General features: G+C 46.5%; 1 protein-coding gene across 1 annotated transcript in view; it reads left to right on the top strand.

Annotated features, from left to right (window-relative positions):
* Window positions 1-19,276, top strand: part of med13a (mediator complex subunit 13a) — a 109,751-nt gene that overhangs the window by 47,972 nt on the left and 42,503 nt on the right. Inside the window, exons 5-9 of the mRNA XM_063203291.1 lie at window positions 1,903-2,103; window positions 3,447-3,641; window positions 4,063-4,225; window positions 5,224-5,334; window positions 10,042-10,908. Coding sequence (XP_063059361.1) covers window positions 1,903-2,103; window positions 3,447-3,641; window positions 4,063-4,225; window positions 5,224-5,334; window positions 10,042-10,908 — 1,537 coding nt within the window. The remainder of the gene's footprint in view (window positions 1-1,902; window positions 2,104-3,446; window positions 3,642-4,062; window positions 4,226-5,223; window positions 5,335-10,041; window positions 10,909-19,276) is intronic.

Genomic DNA, 19,276 nt, shown 5'->3' with positions numbered 1-19,276 from the left:
TCCCTCTCTCCTCCTCTATCCCCTCCTGCCTCTCTCCTCTTCTATCCCCTCCTCCCTCTCTCCTCTTCTCTCCTCCTCCCTCTCTCACTGTCTGCCTCTTCCCTGCCCTCCTCCACACAGACGAAATACTGTCACGCACACACGCTTGCTCGTCCAGTCAGTCAGTGAAATCCTGCCATCTCACGTCGATTGTGCAAACAGGCTTGGAAAGAGAAGGCAGACATCGCTTTTTTTTAAACCCACTGGCTTGCCTGTAATCAAAACGTGGAGCGAGGCAGTGAGCTGGATGTATGGATGTGTGTTTGTGTATGTGTTTGTGCATGAGCCTGTATGTACGTACGCACTTCAGGCTAAAGGTTAATCTTTCTTAACGCCTATAAGCTGAACATTCCCATACATTGCCCCCCTTCCCAACCTCCTCCCCCACACCCCTCTCTTGACCTGACAGCACCAGTGCAGACTACAGGAATGTGCAAATCTTTCTTTCTTCCTCTCCTCTCCTCTCCTCTCCTGCTTTCCTTTCTCATCTCTTCCCCTCTGTCTCTTGCGCTGGACACACATATGGATTTCTGTCTGAAGGACACGTATGGCGCATTCTAATGGAGCCACATGGGAGAGGATGGATAGATTTTTTTTTTCATTCTCTCGCTGTCCTTCCCTTCTTTTTTCATTCTCATTCTCTCGCTCTCCCTCTTTCTTTCTCTCTCTCTCTCTGGCTCGGTTTCTATTGCTCAGTCTTTGGTTTGGACGTGCAATTTTGACCAGCCACACACTGATCAATACCCAGGGATGAGAGTGGTCAGGAGCAGAGGTTGGTGGAGAGGCGGGGTGGAGTTGAGGGTAGGGGAATGGTTGGGACAGGAATGAAGACTTGAAGGATGTAAGGAGGGGTGAAAGAATAACGGAGAGATGCAGGGGACTAGAGGAGGAGAGGTGGCCTAATGGCGTCATTTATCTCCCCCCAGTCATGTGGGTTTGCACACACACACACACACACACACACACACACACACACACACACACACACACACACACACACACACACACACACACACACACACACACACACACACACACACACACACACACACACACACACACACACACACACACACACACCATTTAAAGGCTTGTGTGTAAAGGCACACTACACACACACACACACCTGTAAAAATGTCAATTTAGCATTAGTTTTTAATTCCAAACCATAATTCAGTTTCATGATGAAATTATGTGACAAAAATAGTTGAAAGGTTTTCCAAGGAAATTGATACTACCGAGGCATAGTTAAACGACAGTTGAATTTAAATACAGCACATTAAAAAAAAAACAAATTAAAAATATATAATAAAAGCAAGATCTGGTTGAGTTGGGATGGAGAGGGGTGACCCCACAGTGTTTCTTTTTTTTGGGAGCCGTGTTGCGCTGCTCTACTCTGTACAGTTGCTGAGCGAGAGACTACTCTGTTTATGGGCTGTCCTGTGTGTTTATGGGCTTTTGAATGGGCACTTCTGGCCAATGATCAAGGCCAGAATTGCTTTCAAAGGGCTGTTCTCAGTGTGTGTGTGTATGTGCGTGCATACGTGAGTGTGGTGATACAAACGGGCGACTGTGGAAGAGATTGCGGAGGCGTTTCCTCTGTTTTTTTTTTCTTTCTTTTTTTTCCTCATCTGTGTCCTCTCTCTGTGAATGTCTGTTCCACAGCATTCTCTGTAGGGGACCTGCTGCTCTTTCTTTAGGGCCTGTGCAGTTTGCAGCCGAATTGGTAGCATGTTGTTGTCTAGGACTGAGCACTTGTGGGTTCTTTTTTCACCTTCTCTGTTGTCACCTGATGGTTTTGTTGTGACACTATCGCTCGCTCACACTTGTTTTCTGTCTTGTCTTCTCTCTCTCCCCCCATAGTGATTCTGAGTCCGTTTGGGCTGAACGGTACGCTGACGGGCCAGTCCTTCAAGCTGTCGGACCCGCCCACCCAGAAGCTGATTGAGGAGTGGAACCAGTTCTATCCCATCAGCCCCAGCGCCAAGGACAAGGACAACGAGGAAAAGATGGAAGACGTGGACTGGGAGGACGACTCACTAGCCGCCGTCGAAGTCCTCGTCGGTAAGACGCCGCTTTGAAAAAATATATATTATATTTATCAGTCATCTCAGCCAGTATCCGAAATGGCACTGTAGATATTTATTTAGTTTCATCATAGCTTTTCTTTATCTACTACGGCATACTACTAGTTTTTGAGGCAACCCTGTGTAGAGTTTCAGTGAAAATACAGGTGCTAGTTGGTATGACGCGGTGACTTTCATTATTATTCACTTCATGGACACAAACGTCATCGATATCGGCAATCTGCGTCATATGAGGTAGCCCTCACTTAAGGCCTGAGTCGTTGATGAGACTTAATACAGTATTTATCAATCACTTCATGACCACCCTCACTTGTGATCACCTACATGTGAGACAGCCCCCACTTAAGCTATGCGTTGGTAAGACTATTTATTGATCTATTTATTAGTCACAAAATTAGCATTTATTCGTCACAAAATCCGCATCAGGCAGGCCTCAGATGAGGCCCGAGCGGATAGTCTGACCCAATATTTTATCATTCACACCACTGACGCAAGAACCAGCGTCCAAATCAGCAGCCACTTTTGTGACAGCCCCTGGGGGTGGAGAGCTCTTGCGAAAACGGGATTACGATTTTAAGTAATGACTCTGTTAATGTAATGAATTTTTAAAAGGTATTGATGAAAATGGTTTAATTATAACACCCAACTAATACCCTGGGCTTCTAGTCAAACTTGGCTGTGTCTGGTATTGTCTCTAGCCACTTCGGCAGGTAAGGTATGGCATATCAGGTTAGCCTGCATTTTGTCGTTTGCCCCCTCTACATCAATTGTTTATTTTAAAGTTTTTCAGTTATTCAATTTCCATTATCCGATTTACATTCATAGCCAGCCAAATCAATAGCACTTATCGTGCAGTAACATCTCATTTTTCTGAGCTTAAATGCACAGCACCATGGCAAAGAATAACAGCTCTAATTTTTAAAAAAAATTAAGTATGTGGCGTGGTTTATGTGGAACTTAATCATGTATTTATTTTTTATATAAGAACTGAGAAATAAATAAACTGTCAAATAAAATCATTAATTCATTTAACAAACCTGTGGCCAGTAGAAAGGCTGACTTTCTAGTGATTCTGGGAAAACCAATAGTCACAGTGGACAATGAGCACAAAAATCAATGCCAAGCCCTACATGTATCCATGTGTAATATAGTGGTAATAGTGATGATAATGATGATAAAGATGATAAAATAATAGTAATACATCTATTGAGTATAGCGCTTTTTATGGTACTCAAAGACGCTTGTAAGAGTATTTCTCGTTGCATATAAAGTTTGCAGTATAATGTAATTGCGTGCCTGTGTGTGCTTGTGTCCCGACAGGCGGTGTGCGGATGGTGTACCCGGCGTGCCTGGTGTTGGTGCCCCAGGCGGACATCCCCATCGTGCTGCCAGTGGGGGCCTCCCACGGCTCGGCCGTCTACCCGGGGGGCCACCAAGTGCCTGTCTCCCAGCGCGACCCTGCCATCTCCTCAGTCACCCTCACCCCACCCACCTCACCTGAGGAGGCCCAGACAGGTAGGGATTTTAGCTTGTTCCCGAGGGCCTAGTTTACACTAGTCACTTGAACGTGACACATATCCAATCTATGTGCCGAAAGTGCAAACCGTTAAAAAGGCACATGAATTCCGATGTTCTCAGATCAGGCCGTTTCCAGATGTGGATTTTAATCAGATATATGGATCGGATATATGTGAATGTGTCTGTAGTGTGTAAATACCGTAGTCAGGAGAAGTCATCAGTCTCGGAAGTATTCAATTTGGGTTGAATTCAAACATTCAAATTAAGGCGTAATACAGGCAATGCAATAGTATATACAAAACAGTGAATGGAGATTTACTTGCCAATTGACTGCTAAAAAAAATGCACTGGCTCCCTAACATCAATCTCCCCCTCTCCCTCCTCTTCTTCTCTTCTTCTCTCCCTCTCCCTCCTCCAGTGGACTCCCACTCTGCCCAGAAGTGGGTGAAGTTGTCGTCGGTGATGGACGGCTTCAGCACGGACAGCACCAGTCACCACGGCGGCAAGATCCCGCGCCGCCTGGCCAGCCAGGTGGTGGAGCGTGTCTGGCAGGAGTGCAACCTCAACCGCACGCAGAACAAGTACGATACGTACACACCCACACACGCACACACACAAATGCAAGCGCACACCTACACACCCACACACCTACACATGCATGCACACACACACCATGCCCCAGACAGTCACATAGTAAATGCACACACTCACACTCACAACACAGAGTCACGACATGCCCCAAACCATCACTAGAGTAATACAGCAGCAGGCACCAGAAGCAGACCTGTCAGGCATGATCAGTGGAGCCCAGACTCTATGATTTGCTACAACATTGTTAGGTGCCCTGAATGAGAAGCTCGGCCCGGCTTCGCTCAGCAAGGCCAGGCGAGTCGAGGTGAGGCAGAGGCCCAGTCGAGTAAGGCGTACTGTCTGACACGCTTTGGTGACCGCCCTGTGAGAGCGTGATGTGTGTGTGTGTATATATATATATATTTGTGTGGTCAGTCGTGCTTGACAGGGGACTAGACTCCATGCCACCACTCGTATCAAGATTTGTCAGTTTTGTCAGGTGTGGGTGGTTGTTGTGCCGCAGCACAAATGTATTCAACTAGACGGGGGCTGACAAAAAAAAAAAAAAAAATCAGTTGTGGAAAGCAATAGGACAACGTAGTTCAGGTTTTACAGCAATGAAAACAAAAACAACAAAATGAAATGTTTGAATTATTTAAGATCATTCAAAATTAATGACTGCCATTGCACAGGGGAACCATCTATTAACTTTGCAAATGAGGGGAAAAAAACAAACATTGCCATCACCAGGGCCTGCTGTTCAGGAAGGGATGACTGTTAAGCTCTGGAGTATTTTAAACAAATAGTTGTATTAGATACTAATATATGCCTACATACTAAATGTCTGTTCAAGTGAATTCTAAGTCATGTTGTAAGCAATCTTAATCAATATTCCAATCTCATCATTAAAAAAAAACTTTTATTGGCAAAGAACAAGGAATTTGTGTCGCCAAAAAATGTTGAATTAGTTTTGGTAACTTTCGTCTTGTTTTGTGTATCCTCCCACCAGGCGCAAGTTCTCGGTGACGGCCAACGGTACCAGCGAGGTGGACGTGCCGGAGAAGATCGGGGCGTGGGACTTTGTGGAGGCCACCCAGCGATCCACCTGCCACTGCTCCAGGTAACACCACACACACACACACACACACACACACACACACACACACACACACACACACACACACACACACACACACACACACACACACACACACACACACACACACACACACACACACACACACACACACACACACACACACACACACACACACACACACAGAGAGAGAGAGACACTTGACTGTAACCCACTCCTAACGTCTAGACAAGAGATAGTCCAGTTACCATACTTCCATACATAGACAAAGTGCAGTTGGTTATTTTGTCAAAATTGACTGAAGACCGAAAATGGTCTTCATTTACTTCTTTAACTTGCGACAGAGCCTCATGGTCCAAATATGTCTCGATTTAGAGATATTGCCATGTCGAATGTGCAGTAATTATAATATCCAAACTAATTAATACATTAGGCTAAGGCATTTTTCTCCGTTTCAATGTTGGCGTAGTTACTGTACTTTGCCTTTGTTAGGCCGCATAGAGTTTAACACTTTGAGTGCAGCTGTGAAAGTTCTTATCTATCCAGGTCATGTAAACCCCAAAGACCGAATAGTGAATAGTGTGCGTTGGTTCACACGATAGTCTGTCACCTGTGCCTTCCTTGACCGTTTGTCAGTTACTATGGCGTGCGTCTACACATTAGGCAGTGAAAGCCAGCCCGTGATGACCACATCCTGAGAGAGTTAGACAGAAGATGGGGGAAGAAACGTGTGATTTCTTTTTTTTGTGGCATTGAAATACCACACTTCCTTTTTTTTGATTTCACTGATGTGAAGATGATAGATGCATCATAGCGTTAATCATAGAGTGAGGTGCCTTTCAAATACGGCACTGTTTATAGTAATATCTGGTTAATGATCTCTGGAGATTGTGTGTGTGTGTGTGTGTGTGTGTGTGTGTGTGGAGGAAGCGTCATATTTTTAGCTGGTACATTTCTCCCTGGTTGCACACTGCCAGTGCTGACTGCCAGTGTCGTGTGTCCAACCTGAGTGTTGGTGCCATGTTGCTTGGCACGAGGAGCTGTGCTGGTGGTGGTGGTGGTGTGGAGAGGGGTATATTTTGGGCAGTTAAGGCGATTGCGATCATCGCTTGTGCTCTGTTTCCCCCCCTTCTCTCTCTCTCTCGCTCTCTCTCTCTCTCTCGCTCTCGCTCTCTCGCTCTCTCGCTCTCTCGCTCTCTCGCTCTCTCGCTCTCTCTCCCTCGCTCGTTCCCTCGCTCGTTCCCTCCCTGCACTCCACTGGTTCCTCTGGGTTGGGGTGTTTTGGAGGCAGTGTGTTGGGTGCAGCGTGATAGATGTGGGTATATTTTGGGGTCTTGAGGGACTTCACCCACCCCACTGCAATCTCACTGGGTCATGATGCTCTGTTGTGGATGGGTGCAATGCAGTGCATTAGAGGTGGGTATATTTTGGGGCGTTGTGGGACTCTGATGGCTCTCTCTCTCCCTCTGTCCCTCTCCTTCCGCACCGCCACTGGAGCCCAGGAGCTTCCCTCTCCTTTCTCATCCTTGGCGGCGGGCCGCTGGGCACAAAGCCCAGAGTCGGCGTCCTGCAGTCTTCCAGAGGGAAAATAAACCTCCCTCCCACTACACAAAGCAGTCTGAGATGGACCTCTCTGCTCTCACATACCCTCACTCCTGTGCACGCTTGCTCATAATAAAGCACAAGTGTGCGGCTTCGCCCCTCTGTTGTAAAAGGCAGATGTGTGTGTGTAGATGTGTGGGCGGACTGCGCACGCACCTTGTCTCAGGTCCCCCGTGCCATGTTTTAACGTGATGGAAAGCCTCTGCACAGTGTGGGGGGAAGCTGGTGTCAAACCTGTCACTCACCCCGACTCGTGCTCGGCATTTAAAGTGTCATAATAATCACACCAGCACTGCTGCTAGAGCATTCACCAGGGGACTGACTGGCGGGGAGAGGGGGGGCACACATGGTAAAGTCACCAATATCGAGTTTCCCCCCTTGCGACATTTACAGGTCACTGGTTGACCAAGTTGTCATCATTGCGGCTGCCGTGTGAAACTCTCAACACTGTTCAGGGCGAGGTGTGGCTTCCAGCACACTAGTCTAATGTTGATAACTGGCCACACCTCCAGACATTCTGTTAAAGGAAGCCACACAGGAACTCTAAGTAGTGCTGCCTACAAACAACTCACAAAACATGCTTACTTTGTTACTTTTTAGGGCTTTTTTGCCTTTATTTCTGACAGGATAGTGGAGGAGAGACAGGAAATGAGTGGGTATAGAGAGACTGGGAAGGATTGGCAAATGACCCGGCGGGCCAGATTCGAACCCTGGTCGCCGGCGTAGTAACCCAGTGTCCCACTGTTAGGCCACAGCAGGGCCACTTAGTTAGTTACTTAACCCCAGCCATCACGCCATTCGGTGCATAGGGCAGCAACAAAATCTTTCAACTTCAATCCGTCTGTAGCCGACTTCTCGATGGTCCTCCTCCACAGCTTTGACGGTGCTGCTGGAGCTCCTTCTCGATTGGTCCGCCGCCATGTAGACATGGACGATCAGGATGGGCGGGTGGGGTGGTGAGAAAAGGTAGTCATGTTTGGTAGAGAGAGGGGACCAATGGGAATAAGATGGCCGCTCGCTGGACATTAAGCAAATCGCTGGTAAACAGACGCCACCATACCCCACTAGAGCAACACTACCATCCCCCACCCTCCCTGTTTTTCCCCCTGACCGTCTGGATTTAAGATGGACACTAATGCCCTGCAGCAGTCTGACTGACCGACGGCACCCCAGACTGAGACTCCCGACTCCAGCAGAGCTGAAGGGAAGGGAAGAGATGGGAAGGGAAGGGACAGAGTAGAGTCTGCTTACGGTTTGGTGTGATTTTATCCGCACTTTACTCTGCAGTCAAGTGCACTTTCAGCCAAACAATACGCGTCTGGCATATGATTCTTCTCCAGTTTGAAGGCGCGTGGGTGGTGTGTGTGAGTGTGTGCGTGTGTGTGTGTCCCAGTGTCTGTGTAGATGTCTCTGCACACTGCGGTAGCCTAAAGTAGGGCTGCCCTATTGAGGCTGCTGCCAAGGTGCAAGTCTAGCCAGGTCTGTGTCGTGCTGCATTGGAGGGGACCCAGTGCCGTAAAGGTGACATTGAAAAGGGATTCCCTCAGCAAGAAATTCAGTGGAAGGTAGCCCGATGTCTACAGACAGATACAGGATATAAATGTGTCTGCAAGTCATGGGGGAGCAAGTGTGAATCTTGGGTCTGTTTTTAGCTCCAAGAATAGCAGAGGAAGATTTTTTTTTTGCACTGCACGCACAGCAATTTTATACGTGCTGGCTCATTTAGATTCATGTATAGCATGTTGCTAATGTGAGTTGTGAGCTGTGAAATTACTCTAAAGCTCCCCTAGACACATTTACACACTTGGAGACACAGACACGGGCATACACACATGGTGGGACTTGAGACAAGCGCAGACAGCACGCATGACCACAAAACGTCTCCACGGTCGGGTCATGACACCCTGGCCCCTGTCGAGGAGTTCTAAATAAAGACCCTGACATCAGCCTCCCCCCAATGAAGGAAACCCCAACAGACCCCTATCTCCTTTTCACTTCACTGCTTCAATCTGCTAGCTGTGACACATGTTGTTTGTGTGTGTGTGTGTGCGTGTGTGTGTGTGTGTGTGTGTGTTTGTGCACGTGTGTGTGTGTGTGTGTGTGCATACGCGCGCCTCTGGAGCGTTGGTGTCAGAGTTGTTAAATCCACGTTTGGAAAGGGAAATCCCTGCCATGTTTTCCAGGTGACTTCAGCCGCCTGTCTAATTGAACTACCTGTGTTGAATGATCATTGGGATCAAGTTGAGTCACATCCGGCTCGGTGGTTTGAAATATGTGGCAGGGGGTCCCCCTCTCCCCCTTTCTGAACCCAGGACTCATGACTGACGTAGTGGGCGTGGGTGTGGGTGTGCGGGGCAGCAAGGGAAAGTGTTAGTCATTCTGTCCAGTCATCAGCGCGAGTAAAGGGCTCAACTCTAAATCAAAAAGTCATGGCACTCCCTGCCCCAGTTTTGCATATAGTAGGGCTGCACGCACGCCATTAGGGAAATGAACGATAGACGATAACATGCATGAATTCTGCAATGATGACATGTCAAATTGCGTATTTATTTAAATATTTTTTGATAATTATTGCTGCGTCTTTCACAGCCTTGTCCCCCTGCCCACTATCCGGTCTGTGTGTGTGGGAGGGCTAAGCTTATGGAAATACAGCACTTGCTGCTGATCTGTGTTTTGAGTCATCACACATTATCTGACTGTCAAGAGCTTGCGTGTGTGTTGCAGTATTATTATATATTATTTGGATGTTGTGATATGCCGCTCTAGCATACCTTATTAAATTGGTCAACGTCAACTGTGATTTGAAATTTTTACATTCATGACTGACTTGAGATAAGACGAGACTTTTTAAGAGTGCTTTGTTTTTTCTTCCTTCTATAAATGACATTCACTTTTATTAATGTTTCTTTAGTCTATATAGAGATACAAATCTGAAAGTTGAGATTGAATAGTGTCTTGATTTTCCTCCTTCAAATAATATGTCCAACCTTATTGTAGTGTATTTATATTTATTAGACATAAAAATCTGAGTGCAAGATTGATTGCTACGAGAATGAATAGGGTCTTGATTGTGCACCTTTTTTAGATTGTACATCTGTAACCTTTTCTTAATGTTTTTTGATTTTTCAGACATAAAAATCTGAAGGCGAGAGCGGGCACCACCCCGGGGCAGCCCCCCGCCGCTGGCCAGACCCCGGGCCAGCCGGCCACCAAGCACAAGACGGGCGACAAACCGGAGAAGGCAGAGAAGCAGCAGAAGCGGCCACAAACGCCCTTCCACCACCGCAACTCCATCTGCGAGGACCAGGCCCTGGAGGCCGACGCCAGCTCGCGCCTGGCTCTGCGTCCGCCCGACGGCGGCAGCGCCTCCACAGCCTCCTCGGGTTCAGCTGCTCGCTTCCCCGGCATGCGCCCCTCTGACGGCGGGTCCAAGCCCCCCCAGCTGCACGGAGGTGCGGCGGGAGCCGGTGGAGGTGCAGGTGGTGGTGGTGGATCGGGGCCGGGCTCTGGAGGACCACCCGAGCTGGCCGGCTCCCCCCAGCCGCCCCCTCTCAGCCCGCACCCCTGCGAGCGCAGCGGCACCGGCGGCGATGAGGGTGGAGACGCCATGAAGAACCCCTCCACGCCGCACAGCCAACACTTCTACCCGGCGCCCGGCTCTGCCAACGCCTCGGAGCCCTGCCTGCTGCCGCAGAAGGGTGGTGCGGGTGGCGCAGCGGACGGAGAGCCCCGGATGGTGGAGTCGTCTCTGCCCGGCGGCCCCGCTCCCCCGGCCTTCCACGCCGGCTACCCGCCCGAGCACCTGGAGCCCGTGGTGTACGTGGGCGCGGCGGTGAGCCAGGAGGACGAGGCCGGAGGCGGCAGTGGAACGGCGCCCTGGCGCTTCTTCAACCTGCCCCGGAGGAAAGACAGCGAGTTCCCCACGCCCGCGCTGCCCGGAGATAAGCTGAGGGACGAGGCCGCCTTGTCTGCTGATGCCACCGTGTCCGTCACCGAGTGAGTAGACACGTGTGCCTGTGTGTGTGGGGACCTGTGTGTTTGTTTGTGTTTGTGTTATTGTTTTTTCTTTTTTCTTCTATTTTTGGCATCTTTGGGTATTTGTTTTTGTATGTTGGTGTGTGTAGGAGTGGGTGCTTGTTTTCTTTGTTGTTTTGTGTGGATGTCTGTTTTATGTATGCGTGTTGGTGTGTCTGGATTTCTGTTTATGTATGCATGTTGGTGTGTGTGTGCAAATGTTTTGTTTATTCATGTTGGTGTGTATGAATGTGTTGTTTTTGTGCGTTTGGGGGCTGGTCTTGTCTGGCTGTTGAGTTGGTGGAAGGGAGACTGTTGTTTGGAATCGTGTGGGAGGCGCTGAAGAGGGGGCTCTAGGGGGGTGGGGACGCAGTGATGGTGTGGGATAGGACCAGCTGCACCCAGCCCAGCGCGGCCCCTCCCTGACCTACTGGGCACAGAGGCAGACGCACACATGCGCACAAACACACACACATACACCCAGCTCATGGCGCGTTTGTATGCCCTAATCCCCTCTATATAACCCAGCCTCCTCCTCCTCCTCCCCTACAGCTTTTTACATTCCTCTTGACCCCAACAACGAGTAACACTCCACCGCCACCCACCTCACCTCAAACGCATCCCCAGTCAGTCACACCAACACTCCCCACTGGGAGGCAGTGATGGCGAATGTGTTTTTGAACGAACAGCGATGCACATGCGCTCTCGTGCTTGCTCACTCTCTCTTTTCTCTCCCTCTCTGTCTCTCTCTCTCTCTCTCTCTCTCTCTTGCTCTCTTTGTGTCTCTCTCACTCTCTTGCTCTCTTTCTCCCTCTCTCACTCTCTTGCCTTCTCTCTCTCTCTCTCTCTATCTCTCTCTCTCTCTCTCTCTCTCTCTCTTCCTCGTCCATCCTCCTCTCCCTCCCTCTCTGAGATTGTTCTCCGCGTTGAGTGTGTTGATCTCATGCGCTACGTTAAGCTGCAGCTATGTCCCCTTTTGACATCATACAGCACTAATGTGCAGGGCCAGCACTGCGGCTTGGAACAGGCTTATCCACTTCTCACACACACACACACACCACACACACACACACCACACACACACACACACACTCTCACACACACACACACTCACACACACACACACACACTCGCACACTCACACGTACACACACTCTCTCTCATACACGTGCGCGCACACACAGACAAAAACAAAAACAAACTCCAACCAAATGCAGGCGGTGTGCATTTTTAAAAAAAAAAGATACACACACTGGAACATTAGACTGTGTTGGAAAATATAGACTTCAGGCAAAGCTGGAATACTGCACCGCCTGGTGCCTGAAGTCAAGTGTGGGACAGAAGGCAATAGGCACTCTTTACGTCACTGATGCCACACTAGACCATATTTGCATGAATACTTGCTAGCAGTAGAAATCAGTCTTATTATTAGTATCTTCTGAATAACTTTGAAAGTTGTAGACGTTGATATCAGCTGTAGAATTGGTGTATTTATAGAATTAATGTATTATTTCTGCTCTGTCAATGGTTTTCATTTCTCTAATCTCCAGTCAAGGGCCAGGCTAAGAGGGTTTGCCTGGCGCAAATCCCATGAGTCATACCTGTCGGGGCCTCGTAGACACACACACACACACACACACACACACACACACACACACACACACACACACACACACACACACACACACACACACACACACACACACACACACACACACACACACACAGAGGTGTAAGCTGGTTGGCCGGGTTTGTGGTGGAGCTCTAGAAATAGGCTGCATGGAACAATAGTGGCTAATCATCATAAGACTTACCTGTTTGTGGTGTGACCACTGTCCAGTAATGCAAATCAGAGGCTTCCAACTTTTTAAAGTATTTTTTCCTGATTTGGAAAAATGAACATCACCAGGGCTAAGTTTGGAACGGTAACTGTTTAAAAAAAAACAAAAAAAACTGCTTCACTAATATTGCTCTGAATGGTTGGAAAAATGACTCGTCACATTTTTAAAGGAGACGTGAGGGAGGATTTACTCTTTAGGGTAGATTTAGGATGTTGCATTTCCGTGTTAATGTGGTTTTAAGATCATAATTCACATCAAACGGTTCGCAAGTGCTAATGACTAGCCATGCTACTGTTCAACAGCTTTCTAAATCCTGTGCCGTGTCTCAGATGCCGCTCTTATGGCAGTGCACTGACAGTCAGTGCATAGTGCTCCCAGTGCACTGGGGGTCTTTAGTGAATAGTGTGAAAAAGTCGGCGCCCTGTGCCCTGACTGGAAGTGACAGTTGAGCTAGCATTAGCTCAGCAAAATATTGGTTGCCTACTGTTTACATTGCACAGTGTGTCGTGCTTGTATTTACATTTTCTTCATCCCAACTGGCAGCTATTTTGTGTACAATTCTTGGGTTGGCATGAAAAGGTTACATTACTTACAGAATTACAGGAGTCTGTTGGCCAGACTCTTCTACTGAACTGAACGTCACGTTTCTTCCGTTTTATTGTATAGACAGCCATACACTGACCAGCAGGGCCCTAAATTAACTTTTTTTCCTTCACCAGCCACAGCTAGTAGATATTAATCTCACTAGCCAAGTACACACTTACTAATTGGTCAAAGTGGCTAGTAAGTCTAAGTCTTCAGAGCCCTGCTGACCAGTGAATACTATGCACAGCCCTACGCTGACCTGTGAATGCTATACACAGTTTTCTACACTCACCTGTGAATATATGCAGCTCTCCCTTGACCAGTGAATGCTATATGTAGCTCTCTCCACTGACCAGTGAATACTATATGTAGCTCTCTCCACTGACCAGTGAATACTATATGTAGCTCTCTCCACTGACCAGTGAATATTATAGACATCTCTTCACTGACCAGCAGGGACGTAAATGAACTTTTTTTAGCTAGTAGCTGGTAGATATTAATCTCACTAGCCAAATACACACTTACTAATGAGTCAAAGTGGCTTGTAAGTTGGTCTTTTCTACCAGGCAAACTGAAATTTCACCAGCATTTGGCTTGTGTTAATTTAGAGCCCTGCTCACCAGTGAATACTATATGTAGCTCTCCCTTGACCAGTGAATATTACACACAGGTCTCCACTGACCAGTAAATACTATACACTGTCCGCTGAATGCTACATGCACACAGCTCCGTAGCCTACATGCCACAGGGAAGCTTTGTGTTCCATCCTCAGTGGCCCCATTATGGAAACCTGAGACGCTATACAGGACTCTGCCCTATTGCTTAGCTGGAACAGACAGTCCCCGCACTTAGATTGTGTTTCATAGCGTTGCGTTACGCCATGTCATTTTTCTTTAGCCATATTTGTGATGAATAGGTAGTCACTTTTACCATGAGCCCCCCACTTTTCTCTATAGCTTTTGCAAATACCTTAATCGGTCCCACTCCCTCCTGGCCTCTTTTTGACCTCATATTTTCTTACCTACTAATTACATCGCACTCCAACTATCATGTATTTTAACAAAGAGGAAGGGAATACACAAAACAGATATTTTGACATGCTTGTCATGTAGGGGTGGGAATTGGCATGGAATTCACAATAAGATGTGCATTACGATATACACGCCATGATGCAAACAATACCCTAAATATATTGCAATGCATGCATTGTGTTTTATACTTCAGTTGTTCAGCTGACAGTGTGAAAATGGATCTTAATTACCTGTGGCTGTGTTCAATATAATCGTGCATCTCATCAGAACTGATTCAAAAACAGGACTGTAGATTCTGGTTTTGGCAGAACCACTCAAAGTTTTTCCTTGATTTGATGGTTATGAAAATAACATTTTGGTGTCATGAATCGTTGTGGTATGTTGTGAGAAGTAGGATCTCCATATATTGTCATGAAGGTTTTTTTATACACTCCCAGTGTCATGGCACCCGTTTTGTTACTGATGAAATGGTAAGTATATTTTGGGGCCATTATAATTGTTTCATATGCCAACCCAGCTTGCCAACAGCACTTTGTGTGGTCGAAATAAGCACTTGATGTCAATTATTTATCAGCAATTGCCATGGAAACCACAAAACAGGAAGTTGTGTGGCGGGTTGCTGACAGTTTAAAAAATGCCAATGGGGAGGATGAATGCCCCCCACTGTTCTGTCTCTCCTACACGAAAGATTTCGCAACCACTCAGATCACATGCACTAGAGCAGAGCAGTGCAGCGGCCAGCCAGCACCACCAAAATAAAATTGTCCCCCATGTTTGCATATGCAAGCGAAATAGTCTGTCTAAAGTGCGCTGGCCTTTGAGAAGATGGCCATTCAGTGCACTAATCAGATCATGAATGGGGACGACTGTTCTGCCGGCGCAGAAGCTAGATTTACCTCGCTGTCATGCCGAGATCAAATGCATTTAATAACTGCGAGCCGGCGATGTGTGCAGAGCTTTGCCACTTCTCCCCGAGTGTTTGGAAAGGGTCACAGATTTAGCACGGCCGGCTTTATCCCTTGACAGATGGGATTGTGGAAAGTATGAAACTGTATGTGTACGTGTGCGCTTTTATTTTATTATCTGCCACTACTTGTTTCATCCACTAATAAAAACATCTGTTTTAGATGCCTCGTAAGCAGTGGAGCTCAGCATTCTGCATACGCACGCACGCACACACATGCCATCTCTATCGCTCTTCCTCCCTCTTCCTCTCTTCCTCTCTTCCTCTCTTCCTCTCTTCCTCTCTTCCTCTCTTTCTCTCTTTCTCTCTTTCCCTCTCTTTCCCTCTCTGTCTCTCGCACGCACGCACGCACACGCGCGCGCGCGCGCGCGCACGCACACACACACACACACACACACACACTGGTAAGTCCCCAGGGGGGTGCTCAGTGGAGCCTGGCAGTAGACTCCATGGAGTGTGAAATGTGTAACCTTAGGTGCGCTGTGCTGCGTTTCGTTTCGTTGTGTTCTCCCCGGCCACCTCTCCAGCCCCACTGAGAGTAACCTGCCGGCTGCAGAACGGCACACACGGCTAACGGCTGTTTATTTATTATTTCTTTATTATTTATTTTCATACTTATTTTCATCTTTATTATTGGCCGAGAGAGGTTATAGTTAGGGAAAGATATGGATATTTTGGGAAATCTGTGAACTAATTTCTTACCAATAGATTTTTTTACCATGTGTTCTTACAGGTGTCTGGACACACCTCACAATTTATCCACGGCCAAATCCAATGGGAATTTCCGTGACACCCCGTCAAAGTTGGGGTGCACAGAAGGCCTATGTAAAAATTGGAACACGGCAGATTGGGGGGAAAGGATGCATAATGGGTCATAACTTCTGAAGTAAAGTACATACAGAGACAAATGGACACATTTTTTCCATACATTAATAACCCAGTGAATTCAATTGAGGGGTATTTTTGGACATTTGACCACATTTGAACCCCGTTTTTGGTTAAAAACCGCAAAAAATGGCCTTAAATGTGTAGAAATATTCATTTTTTTAATCATATTTCCAAGTTGTGTCCGTTATCACCACTTGCTCTTCATTTCTCATTTACAGTATGACATTACTGTATATAGTCTGGGTTTGATTATTCTATTGGTATTAAGCTGAAATAATAACCCAAAGTTTACAATTTTTAACCCTTTAATGTCCTAGACTGGAACCCGGAAAAAGGTTGCAGAAGGGGCCATAACTTCTGAAGTAAACTACATACAGAGACAAATTAACACATTTGTCCATACAATAGTGACCCAGTGAATACAGTTGAGTGGTTGTTTTGAACATTTGACCACATTTAAACTGCGCTTTTGGTCAAAAAACTGCAAAAATGGCTTCAAAAGTGTAGAAATTCAGTCATATTTTCAAGTTTTATTGCATCCGTTTTCACCACTTGCTCTTTATTTCTCATTTACAGTATGACAATATACAGTATAAGGTATGGATTTGCTTATTTAATTGGTATTAAGCTGAAATAATACCCCAAAGTTTACATTTTTAACCCTTTAACCCTATCCAGACCGAGGGGGGGGGGGGTAAAAGTGCCCGCACCAACTTTGATGTTGTATAACTCTCGAATGACTAAAGGTATGACTACGAAACTTTGTGACTTTTCCTACAATGAAGTTGGCTACAATGTGATACCAAAAGATTAGGTCTATCATTTTTATTGTTGCCATGGCAACGGTTTTCTGACGGGTACACCTGCCCAAAAATCACTGATCTAAGTCTCATCATCATCACTTTTCATATTTTTTTACATTTTCATTAGCATCAGACACCCTTGTGAACATTTGAAGTGGTCTGATGCACATAATAACCAAAATTGATATGCATTACCCAAGTTAGATGGAAAATACATTAAGGTGACATTTTGGGCAATAAAATCAGGAAATTATGTCATAATGACGTCATAATATCCAATAATGACACCAAACTGATGTCATTCATAGATCTTTGGCTGAAGATCATCCCCTCCAAGTTTGGTGGTCATACGCCATTCGGTTCCTAAGTTATGAGGGGGGGGGGGTCAAAAGAGCCCCCCCCGGTCCCAGGTATGCCAAAAAAGCCCGGTCTGGATAGGGTTAATGCCCTAGACTGGAGCCCGGAAAATGATAAAAATGTGTCAGAATGTGGGATGAGTTTGGAAGTAAAAGGCATGCAGACACAAATAAGTATATTTTTCCACACAATACTGACCCAATAAATGAAATGGAGTGGTTGGTTTTGACATTTGACCACATTTAAACTGAATTCCAGGACAAAACAGCCTAAAATGTGTTGAAAATCAACCGTCTTTTCATTCGTTCGAATTAAGAATTTCATCAGTGTAAGTCCACTTTATAGGCCTATTTTGGCTTTTCAGGTTTGATGCAAAAGATTCACTTAAGTGACATTCTGTTTCAGATTAATACCCAATACAATAAACAAATTGATTGGGTACATGATAAATTAAGAGGTGGAAGAAAAAAAGCACTCAATAACATAGGAAACAATGAAAGGGTGGTGATGTTTTTGGACACATTTTAGGCCATTTATTACTTATTTTGTCCAGAAATGCTGTGCAAGTGTTGCCAAAAGTGAAAAACAACCACCTCATGTCGTTTCTTGGGTCAATATTGTATGGAAAATCTGTGTTCATCTGTGCCAAGGGCCCAAAAATGGGGTTAGTGCCGGGCAAATTCTCACTGCGTAGGCCTATATATTTTCGAAACCTGTGTGTTTCTGGAGTATAGTTGTCTGATAGCAAGTTAGACATCATAGCTGTTGGATTTAACATTTGTACATCCTCTCAAGCATGGGTGCCGCTAGGGGGGTAAAGATGTTACATATTCAGAGGGACCCAAGCACTGACAAGAGGGCCCTAAAGCACTAAGAGGGGCCCTTAAGGGTAGCCTGGCGACGCCATCCATGTACTCCACCCAAAGATTTTGGCTCCGCACATCGTCTGGCAAAAGCCTCGAGCTCGGTTCTCTCAGTGTTTCGCCAATCAGCAAACAGTTGAGTGGTGACGTAGAACTCACCCGCGACCTCAGTTACTGATTGGTTAAGGTAACTATATTCACACTTTCGTTTTGTTATTTGTATGCTTTTGCGACGCTATAACGTAACAGGCATACTAATAAAGCACAATATGGGTTTTAATTTGAGTTTGGAACTTCAATTAATTTAAATGATAGAGTAAGATCAGACCATCTCCCATCGTCCACGGAGACGGATTCCTCATGGCTTTTGCCAGACTGATTGACGGAGTCAACAGTCGGCTATTCGCCCAGGCTACCTTAAGGGGCCCAAAATTCGAATCTTTCATAGGGCCCAAAATTTCTGGTGGCGCCCCTGCTCTCAAGAACCTGTCCCTGAGGGGGATTTTCTGAAAATTGACTTGATGTCTACCCACTAACAACAGGCCACAGAACCTAATAGCAATCTGCTGTGACAGGGCTCATCTTGTGACTGCTAGGCACCAATACCCTTGAACGGCGTGACGTTTTCCATGTGCGTTACGCCCTTTTTTGGGGGAAAACAGCCAATGCAAGTCAATTGGTGTTGGGGTTTCATAAACGAAAGATAAGGACCTGTAGACTAGCGTTGTTCACGCGCAACATGCCGTGTTGCCGGCTGTTGAAATAATATAGCCAAACAGCCGTGGAGAAGCATGGACTGTGTTCATATAGGCTAGCCGATGTAGCATGTAAGTTGATGAGACATTCGGTTTGATTTCCCCCATAAAGGGGCGTAACGCACATTTACTAGCAAAGTACCCGGATGGCCGTTCATGCCTATAGGCAGCATTTGGTGTTTTCAGGTACTCTTGGAGGGGGCAGCTTTTATTGTTTTTGGCATCGTGGCCAGTTTCCTTTCTCCTTGCACCGGCGTCCAGAC

This window comes from Engraulis encrasicolus, chromosome 7, assembly GCF_034702125.1.
Source record: "Engraulis encrasicolus isolate BLACKSEA-1 chromosome 7, IST_EnEncr_1.0, whole genome shotgun sequence".
NCBI classification, from domain to species: Eukaryota; Metazoa; Chordata; class Actinopteri; order Clupeiformes; family Engraulidae; genus Engraulis; species Engraulis encrasicolus.
The sequence above is the reverse complement of the archived record's forward strand: the minus strand, read 5'-3'. Positions and strand labels throughout refer to the sequence as shown.